Raw genomic sequence first — 9,597 nt, 5'->3', positions numbered from 1 at the left:
GCTCCAGGGAAGTCCTCTCCACTCCCCAGCCTAGATCATACTGTCATGTAGCCTCAGTTCCTGTTCTCCTTGGACATAGGGAGTGCAATAAACAGGGAATGATTTAATGCGTGTTCTACTGCTACATCCCTATACCATGCCTGACACAGTAGGGACTCAAATCATGACTGCTCATGGAGCCTTAAGATAGGTCACCTGTGGGTGTTACAGTGGGTGATGCGACAGAGGCGAAAAATGTTCGTGGTATGTTGCTAATCCCTTCCCCAATCTAGTGCTTTGGCTAAACCTCATAGTCTAACATATGCCACAGAAGCCATACTAGGATGTAGCTCCTAGGACTCAGGCCCACAGCAGCATGACTGTTAGCTGTCTTCTGTGTACTAACACCACAGAGATGTCACTTGTGTGGTATCTGTCTGGTGATGCATGCAGATGTGTTTCCACTGAGTCCCCGGAGTAGAATGCTTTAATAACCATATGGAACAGTGGAAACAAAGCCAACAAGGTCACAATGTGGTCATATGTCACCAGCCTCAATAGAGAGGAGCCCGCCCTCCCCAGCTACCAGGAGCATCTAGTCTGCAGGGAACTTAGTTATTATTTCCCCTGTAAATGACTAAGTTTACTTTGTGGCTTTACCAAGCTGTACCCCTGAGTATGCACTGACCAAATCAAGTTTCAGGGTTTACCTTGGAACACAGGCACTGCACAGTCATTCAATAAACATTTATTGATAGGTTGTATAAGGCGCCCTGCAGATGCAGAAAAAAATATCATGGATGGGCACACTGTAAACTCTTTAGAGAAAATACACATATTCATGCCTATTAAAAGATTTATTTCTTCCTTATGCTCAGAAACAAAAAAAATGGTCTTGCTCCCACAGGGTCTCATCTTTAAGGAACAGGAGGCAGAGAGAGTGACTAAAGGGGCATGTTGGTGTGAGGCCAGATGTCAGGGTTCTTCCTACCTCCTTCCTCTATGATCACTATTTTCAGTGTTCCCCTCGCCAAAACTTAGGTGTGAACACAGCTTGCCACCCTGGGGAGGGGGTGTGTGGCAGCACAGCTGTAGTTAAAAGATTAATGCCCACTTTCAACAAACAATGGGTCCAGTGCCTAATCTTAGGGGATGGTGGAGGAAGGAGAGGATGTAACCCCTATCCCCAGCGACAGTGGGGTCCTGGTCCTGCTCCTACCTCCCCCAGCACCATCCACTCCCTTCTTCTAGCCCCCCCGCCCCTTTCCTAGCAGAACTGGTCATCACAGTCATCATCCTTCATTCCTTTCAGCCGAAGCCGGGCAAAGTCCTCAAACACAATGTCGTCGTCTGTGGCATAGCTTGGTGGTAGAGAGGAGAGGGTAAAGTAAGGGCTTCCGACACTTCTTTGGGCTTCCTACTTTGCCTTCCTCCCATTCCCTCCCAGGGACAGGAGTTTGAGCAGTAATGAACTAGAGGGATTTATAAGAGACAAGGAAGGATAACAGGCAGCCTCATAAGGCTGTCATCTGACTTGATACTTTAACCTCTCCCCGCCACCACAAGAAAATAAGCAAATTCAAAACTAAACAATACCTATGAAGGTAAAGCTGAATGCTATGGGGATCTCTGGCCAAAGAGAACCAAAATAAGGCTGGGGATGTGTTTCTTACTTGGTATCGAATTCGATGAGGTTGGTATCCACAGGGACATCTGTTTCCTGGATGACTGAAGGGTACAGAGGGGGCAGATGGGTGGGCACTAGAAGCACCAGCATTTCTCCACTGGCTCTGCTTCAGGCCTTCACTATAGGGGTTTAGGGTGGGGAAGAGTGCTCACCTGTTTGGGGTCTGGAGAGGGTGATGTGGTCATGGGGTTTGGGGTGCATAAGAACAAAAGGCAGCTCCACAGAGACATCCCTGGGGAGGGGCAGAGACCACATGAAGAGGACAATGACCACAACCTTATGCTTCCAAAGAGACCCAGTGTGACCCTGACCAGGCTCCCTTACCACTTACCCGCCTCGAGACACCACCAGCTTCACCTTGACCCTGTAGGACACCAGGATCCCCAGCACCTCCTTGTTCGCTCCCTCCTTGACACTGTAATTGTTGAAAGGGGAGCTGGGGTCAGGGCCCATCATCCTGTCAGCTAGCCTACCTTTGGGGCTCCACTGCATCAGCTGTCTACCCATGGCAGTACAGGTCACCACAGCATTCCCTTGTTCAGAACCCTCCTGGGACCTCATCTCTGCTAGTGACCCTGGAGTCCTGACTACAGTGCTCCACGAGGTGGTCTCCTTGCTCACTTCTCTCCTTGAGGTTTCTTCTCACCATGAGGGCCTGTGTGGCTGCACAGCATGGATGCTTCTGCCCAAGGCCATGGTTGTCATCGCATCTCATGAATGATTCCTCAGATACACTGGGACCATCCTACCTGTCTTTGAGCTTGCAGTTCTCTCTGCCTGGAAGCCTTGTGTCCTGCATATCCACAAAGCCCCTTTCCTCTCTGTCCTTTTTCAGTGGTCGCCTTCTTTGGCCAGTCTACTGCAAACCAACACACCCTGCCCCTTTCTGTACTTCATGCCTCCTGCTCTGCATGCTTTTCCTGCTTAACACTTGTCCCTTATACTTGCTGTATAGTTTACTATTTATCTGATTGCCTGTCCTCCCTTTCTGAGAATGTAAGAGGTTTTTATCTCTTCTGTTCACTGATACCTCCCTGGCACCTAGGACAGCCTGGCCCACAGCCTGCATTGAATGGAAGCCTGTCACCTGTCCCCTAGCCCCCCAGCCCCGCCCTCACATGGTACTGGAAGCCAGGTTGGTGTCCTCATGCTTGAGTTTCCCATCCAGGGCAAGGCCACGCTTCTCCCGGTTGTCACTGAGCAGCGGCGTTATGGTGTACACTTTGCAGAATGTGGAACTGGGAGATACCTGGTCACTGGGAGGTAGGGGACAAGGGGACGAGACTCTTGGAGGGGATGGGCTAGGGGAAGTACGACCTTCTACCCACCAGGCAGCATCTTCTCCCTTGCTGTCCTTTTGGACACAGGTTATAAGGGGGTAGGTTTGGGCTCAACCTGCTCAAATCATGAAGAGCTTGCAGCCACCTGGCTATGGAGGGACACCCTTCTAGGTAAGGCGGCTCATGAAGAACTCTGCCTGTGTTCTCACACTGACCCCCAAGCTTGGGTCCCACACCTGTGTCCTACTCACTCTTGTTCCAGCTGAGCCACAGGACACTTGTACTGCGCGGTGCTGAAGAGGCAAATGTCGGCATACTGTCTCACTGTGGGGCGGGGAACCGAGTGGCTTTAGATAGAGCACAGACTACCACTGCACCACAACTCCAGACTACATGAGATGAGCCCTCCCCCAAGGGGCAGCACACCCCAGCCTCCTACCCGACCAACAGCCGTTTCTACAGTAAACATTGGCGCTGTATATCCTGTTGAAACCGCCTAAATTCTTTATGCCCTCGTAGGTCTCCCACACTGGGACATGACCTGGACTACTATGGCAGCAGACGCCCCTTATGCAGGGATCTCCTCCCCCAAGCCTGTGTCCACCCCGCCTCCTACCAGGATCTCCTCCCCAAGCCCGTGTCCACCCCGCCTCCTACCAGAGACTCTGATCTTCTTGACGGTCTTGGCAGAGTTGTTGGTGACGTGGACATTGACATTGAGGGGCTCCCCGTGGTAGTACAGCTTTTGAAGGGAGGGGATGGCATGACTTGCACTTGTCTTCTGCTGGTCCCCTTCTTGGTGTGCTCCCTAACAGAAGCTGCTCTGCCCCACCCCCACCCCCAGCCCATAGCGGCTCCACCCCAGCATGGAAACTGCCTTTTAAAAAGAAACCACCATCTTGCCTGTGGCTTTGCCCCTCCCCGCAGGATCTGGCCTGACTAGTGGCAACTGTGTCACCCACTCATACTCCACCTCTTTGTCCAGGGACGCTTCTAGGTGTAGGGACCGCCGGTCAGACATGAGGAAATGGCGTGTGGTTTCAGCTGAGGGCTGGGGACCAGGTGTCTCTGGGGCAAACTGTACCTTTCTGATCACAAGTCGCACAGAGTTCCTGGGTCAAGGAGCGGGGGAAGGGTCAGGCTCCAGATACCCAAACACTGATTCCCACTTCCCACAGAGGGGCTCCCTGAAGCAGGGAGGAAGTGGTTAAATCCCAGAGAAGGTTGTTTCCCTCACCTTTTGTGGCTTTTCTCTTCTAGTGATTTGGCACAGAAGGCTCGAATCTCAAAGTCTACCCCGCAGGCCTTGGGAAGGGGGAGAAAAGGCCAAGTCTTACCCAAGGCTCCTGTCACCATTTCCACCACTCCCCTTCCTTCCTCCTTGCTTCCCTCCCCTCGAACATGAACTCTTGCCTCATCATGGTATGAGGAGCATAGGGTCTGTCTTGCTCTGCTGTCTCCATGTAGCACCTGACATGGCTCATAGCAGTATGTAGAGGAACCCCCATACCCAGGTCATGCAAGTCAGAGAGCAGGAGGTAATGTTGCATGTGCATTGACCACACCATACACACCAATGTCCATGGGGACACTTCCCTGTCCTCAGGCCACCCCTGTAGTTCACCTTCCAGCTGGACTCTCAGAGATATTCCTCCCATACCTTCCCTGTGTCCTCTGGTCCTGGCTGCAGTGTGACGGAGCAGGGCAGGTTCTGGGGTATCTGTGGCAGAGAAATGGGGAGGCTTCAGTCCCTCCAGGAATGGAAGAAAGGGCACTTGAGGATTGAAAATGGAGAAGAGGGTCCCAGGAAGGAGGTTGGCCTGAAGGCAGGGAGTCCTTAAAGGGAGGTGAACCTAGGTCCCCTCCTTTACTTTATCCCAGATCAACTGGTAACAGATGCCTTACTCCATGTCAACCCCAAACAGTCCCAGACCCCATGTCCTGCAGAGTGTGGGGGGCATCCTCACTGTGAAAAAAAAAGGGTGGGCGTGCTGGCCCAACTTCTTCAGCAGCCGGTCCTGTAGACGGGTAGGGGGCCGGGGCGGGTTGGCCATCGGGGGGAAGGCCTGGTAGGTAGCAATGAACAAGTCTTTGCGGAAGGACAAGCCCAGTACATCCAAGTCTTCTCGGCCATAGCGGAAGGCGCAGGTGAGGGTCACAAACACTGGAAAGGGTCAAGTGGTGGTTAGAATGCCCTCCCTTCATCTCACCCAATACCTAGCAGCCCAGAACCTTCCTCAGCAGGACAGACCTCCCTCTATCCTACTTCCTGCTTTTGCCTCAGCCTTCCATCTCTCTGGGGTACCCTACCAATGCCAGCCCATTTAATTTCTTCCTCCTCCTACCTCCCCTCCAGCTCCTGGACTTAGGGCCAGTACCTTTGCGGTCCTTCAAGTAGTCAGGATCCACGAGCACCACACCATCTAGGAAAAGGACATAGGGCTCATTTCTGGAAAGGGCCTGTCCCCATTCCTGTACCCAGGAACCTCCTCCCCTCTTGGGGAACTAGCTGTCCCCTTAGGGAAACTTACCCACAGGATCTACTTTGTCCAGGTGATCTACAAAGTCACGTTTGCCCAAGTACACGGTGAGCTGAGGACGTCAAGGGTCACAGGGAAGATTGGGGGAGGACGATGGCAAGCAATCAGAGCCCTCAAAGGTGGCTACCCTGCCCGGAGCTCCCTTGGCTGGGCTCTCAGGAAGGAGTTTCTCCCAGTAGCATTAGAAGGTAAGGGTGGCAGGGTTTCGCAGACTACCCAATGAAGCTTTCTTAGGCTTTTTAGCTACTGCTCTATCATTTTCACACCTCTGCCCACCAGTCAGGGATAGATGTATATGTGTGTATCCCTGTGTGTTCCCTTGTCATCAGGGAGGGCTCTGCAAGACCAACCGGTTAGCAGCTGTCCCCACAAAGGGCTCTGAGATAAACAGGCCATAGCCTGGAGGGTTGTTAACTTTTCCTAACCCCAGGCTCTTTGGGTTGGCTCCTAAGAGTTATAGGCTTGCCTAGGGACCTAGCCCTGTTCCGACCCAGCCCTGTGGCTTGCTCAGGCTGTGGCAAGGGGCTTCATGAGGGAAGGAAGTTTGTTCTTAGCTGTCACAGGAAGTGGGGAGCTAGGGGTTGGGGATCATCTAGGGGTAGGTTGGGCTTTGATAGGGCCCAGGGAGGATCAAAAGGATAAGCACTGAGGGTGACTCACCTTGCAGTTAGGGCTCGACTTCTTGAAGACCCTAACAAAACAGAAAGGGAGACCCCACTGCCTCCCTTAGACTCAGCAGAGACCACCACACCAGGATCTCTGATCTACCCCCTTCCACTTTTTTCTATAAGGTCTCTCATATTTCTCATAAGGCAGCCCCTTGAAGTCAATTGTCAGGGTAGGGCAAAGGCTTGCTGCTTTTGTGTTTGGTCTACCCTAACTTGCCCCTTCCCTCTACAGTAATGTCCACTGATTGCCTCAAGAGCTATCCAGGGGACCTCCCATACACAGGATCTAAACTGGACGGTGACATCATGCCGGGGCAGACTTAACATTTTCTTTTTGAGATAGGGTCTCATCATGTAGCCCTGACTAGCCTGAAACTCACAGAGATCTGCCTGCCTCTGCCTGAGATTAAAGACACACCACCATGCTGGGCAGAATGTACCACTTTTCATTTGACATTTAGCTTCAGTGACACTTGGGGTGACTCTTGGAGCAGTGGCCTTAACTTTTGCCCCTTAGATGGTTTCTACTAAAGGTACTACCCAGTCTGACTCTATTCCATGAATATCCACTGTCCCCATCTCTGACCTCAGCAGCTTGAAAAAAAATCCATGTCTTTCAAGGCTTAGCTCAGATATCATCTCCTTTAGCATGCAGACTCAGCCTAGACTTCAATCACCCCACCCCCTTATTTTGTTCCTTTCACATCTTGTTTGTATTTTACTTGTGATGTGACAATACAAAGAGCTATAGCTATGTATCAGCTGTCTCTCTTCTTAGACTGTGAGCCTCAGGGGCCTTGTACAGTTAGGTGTCCCAACACAGTAACAGCCGTATGGCAGAGATGACAATGCTGGCTAACATTTATTGGGTAAGTACTCTGGTTCCTAGAATTGTTCCAAGTGTTTCAAGTATGTTATTTAACACAAACTCAATGACTGAAATCCAAATATCCCCATTTTACAAGTGAGGAAACCAGAGCAAAGGGAAGTCAAGAATTTTGTCTAAGGTCACAGAGAATGTACATGATGGAACTCATAGAAACTAAGGCAGTCTGGCCCCAAGTCCCTGCTCTTAGTCACTAAACTATTAAAAGTACCCTCTGCAACTGTAACTGGCCTTGACAGTTTGTCAAGTTTAAGGGGATTTTCTACTCAAGCATTGAAACAACTAAGCCTGGACTCCACCCACTGCTGGGAGGGTAGGAAACTGTTTGGTCACCCCAGTGCTCTGGCCCCTCATGGGCTTGTTCTTTGAAGACCATTCTACCTCTTCTACCTTCTGCCTCAGCAGAAACTCTAGAAAGGGTCCCCAGATAACAAACTGAAATCCTGCCAAGTGTCCCACTCTTCCTCCAACTCCACTGCCTTAGTTTCTGCTAGAACAACTTCACTTGTCCCTTCCTTTCCAAAGGCCAAGCTGTCCATATGTCACATGGCAGAACGTATGGGGCACCCCTGAGTATCCTCAAACAATAACGGTAAATATGGACATGGAGGCAGCAAGAACAAACACCCTATCTTCTGCCCACAGCTAGGGCATCACCTAGGCTTTCTTCCACTTCTGGTTTTCCTTTGTTCCAATAGGAGTCCTGGAAGAGGGCTGTGATAGCCACAGTGTGACTCTGAGTCAGTTGCTCTGAAGTAACTACAAGGCACCTAACCCTCTACATCCTACCCAGCCACCTTTTGCCAGGTTAGGGAGGAGAAGCATGCACATACTGAGGCTGGCCATGGAGGGAACTACCAGGGAGGTACCCAGTGAGGGGGGTGGTTGGTGGGGCAGCTGAAGCAGATACCCCTTTGCATTTCCTGCTATTCTCTCCGTTTCCTGTGGCCTAGAATTTGATGAGAGTGGAGGGAATTATGCCAAGTCAGCAGTCTCTTTGGTCCATCTATTCCCCCTCCTGAACCACCAGATAGAGATTTGGGGGCCTCCCTCAAGTCAGTGACTTCCCCTTTCTCTGGGGTGTTTAACCCCAAATCCAGGAGGCCAATCTTCCCTCTTATCATCTCACTCAGATACTGGTCTCTTGATACTTAGAAGCCTGGTATTCACATACCCCATGGGTAGTGGGAGTGGTGAGGTTGATCCCAAGTGACAGATGAGGATCAGGCCCTTATTCTTGGTCCTCTCTGGCTGGAGGGACACAGTCCCAACTTATGCTTTTGCTCCTACTCCCCTAGGACTCGAGCATTCACCCCCTGCCCTCTTGACGGTGCTGGGTCACAACAGGAAGTGGATTTTGCTACAGATCAAAAAAGAGAACTCGGGTGTCAGTGGAAGGAAGGAGACTCGATTGCACAGAAAACATCCGGGGAGTGGACGTGTGTCCAGGGCAGATAGCACCTCTCCTTCACCCCAGGGCAGGAATACAGCCCAGTTTCAGGGAAGGTCCCTACACACTCCCTCAAGGTGAAGTTGTTGCTCTTAGCAACCTAGGGACCAGCAGAAGTTTGGTAGCAGAGCTGCCCTCGGGACAGGTGGGGGCAACCAGACTGCCTGTGGGATATTGGACAGGAGGCTTTCCACTGGCTGGGCATGAGTCTAGGGGAATCCTTTCCCAGCATCCAGTCTCCGGGTACACAAACCCTCGGGGCCGGCCACCTGCTCCTCTTTCCTCCGCCCCTGCATCACAGCCTGCACAGAGAACCCAGTCGTCCGACTCCTACATCGGTGCGAGAACTCAGACGTGTGTTTCTCGATCGCCATCAGCTCGGGCTTTCTGCAGGCGCCCAGGCATTCACCACCCCCTCCCATTATCCTCAAGGACCTAGGCTTGCCGCCCCGATGGCTACCCCTTAGGGACCCAGGCGTCCGGCCCCTGGATTCTCTCCCCGATGCCCTTGTCTGGAGACCATCCCGGCACCCGCCGCGAGCCGCCGCCCTCGCCCGGCTGCACGGCCCCACCTCCCTTACCTGGTCCCGGGTTTCTCCCCCATGGTGCGCGCGCCCGCCGCCCGCCGCCCGCCGGGTTCGCGGCTCGCTCGCAGCCCTCTTGCCCGCTGCCAAGTCCCTGCTCCTCCCCGCGCCACTGCGCACGCGCGTCCTCGCTCTCTCGCCGGCTCTCCCTCCCTTCTGGTCTCGGGGAAGGGCCAGGAGCATCAGCCGGATCCCGCGCGCCGCGGCCCTGCTCTCCCTGTCCTCATAGGCTGAGGAGCCTGGCTCCACCCCCAACACCTCGGCCGGAGGTCCCAGTAGGAGAGTCCTTCCCGCTCGCGTCCCGACTCCAGCGAGGCCCTGCCCTTCCCTCCGCCCCTCCTAAGTCCTTGTAAGCAGATTGGGCTCCTGCAAATGGAGGCGGCTGCCTTCCAGGAGATGAAGAGTCCTCCGATTGGCTTTCGGTATCCATAGCCCCTGCAGGGGTCCCTCCCCTTTGTTTGCTTTCTCGGTGGAGGTGGAGGCGGGCGAGGAGGGTGGAGGGGGCGGTGGGATGAGCTCAAAC

At 53.0% G+C, this 9,597-nt stretch overlaps 1 protein-coding gene across 8 annotated transcripts; it reads right to left on the bottom strand.

The window, feature by feature from the left end:
• Positions 1 to 711: 711 nt before the first annotated feature.
• On the bottom strand, positions 712 to 9,390 carry Arrb2 (arrestin beta 2). Of its 8 annotated transcripts, XM_029557583.1 has the most exons (16): positions 9,072 to 9,205; positions 8,215 to 8,400; positions 6,147 to 6,177; positions 5,478 to 5,538; positions 5,325 to 5,369; positions 4,914 to 5,110; positions 4,607 to 4,666; positions 4,184 to 4,251; positions 3,920 to 4,058; positions 3,604 to 3,688; positions 3,198 to 3,270; positions 2,785 to 2,922; positions 1,998 to 2,081; positions 1,819 to 1,898; positions 1,653 to 1,740; positions 712 to 1,340 (listed from the first exon to the last, which is right to left on the bottom strand). In XM_029557583.1, exons 2-16 carry the CDS (start codon positions 8,217 to 8,219, stop codon positions 1,247 to 1,249), a joined length of 1,248 nt encoding a protein of 415 aa, XP_029413443.1. In that variant the 5' UTR covers positions 8,220 to 8,400; positions 9,072 to 9,205; the 3' UTR covers positions 712 to 1,246. The 8 variants fall into 8 exon arrangements, with proteins under 8 accessions (XP_029413443.1, XP_008854113.1, XP_008854110.1 ...); XM_008855891.2 differs by lacking the exon at positions 8,215 to 8,400 and having other exon boundaries at positions 6,147 to 6,203; positions 9,072 to 9,390; XM_008855888.2 differs by lacking the exon at positions 8,215 to 8,400 and having other exon boundaries at positions 1,653 to 1,707; positions 6,147 to 6,203; positions 9,072 to 9,390.
• Positions 9,391 to 9,597: the final 207 nt, after the last annotated feature.

This window comes from Nannospalax galili, unplaced genomic scaffold (genome assembly GCF_000622305.1).
Source record: "Nannospalax galili isolate Female #2095 unplaced genomic scaffold, S.galili_v1.0 scaffold146, whole genome shotgun sequence".
NCBI classification, from domain to species: domain Eukaryota; kingdom Metazoa; phylum Chordata; class Mammalia; order Rodentia; family Spalacidae; genus Nannospalax; species Nannospalax galili.
Note: the sequence above shows the minus strand (reverse complement) of the source record. Positions and strands in the feature narration are given on the sequence as shown.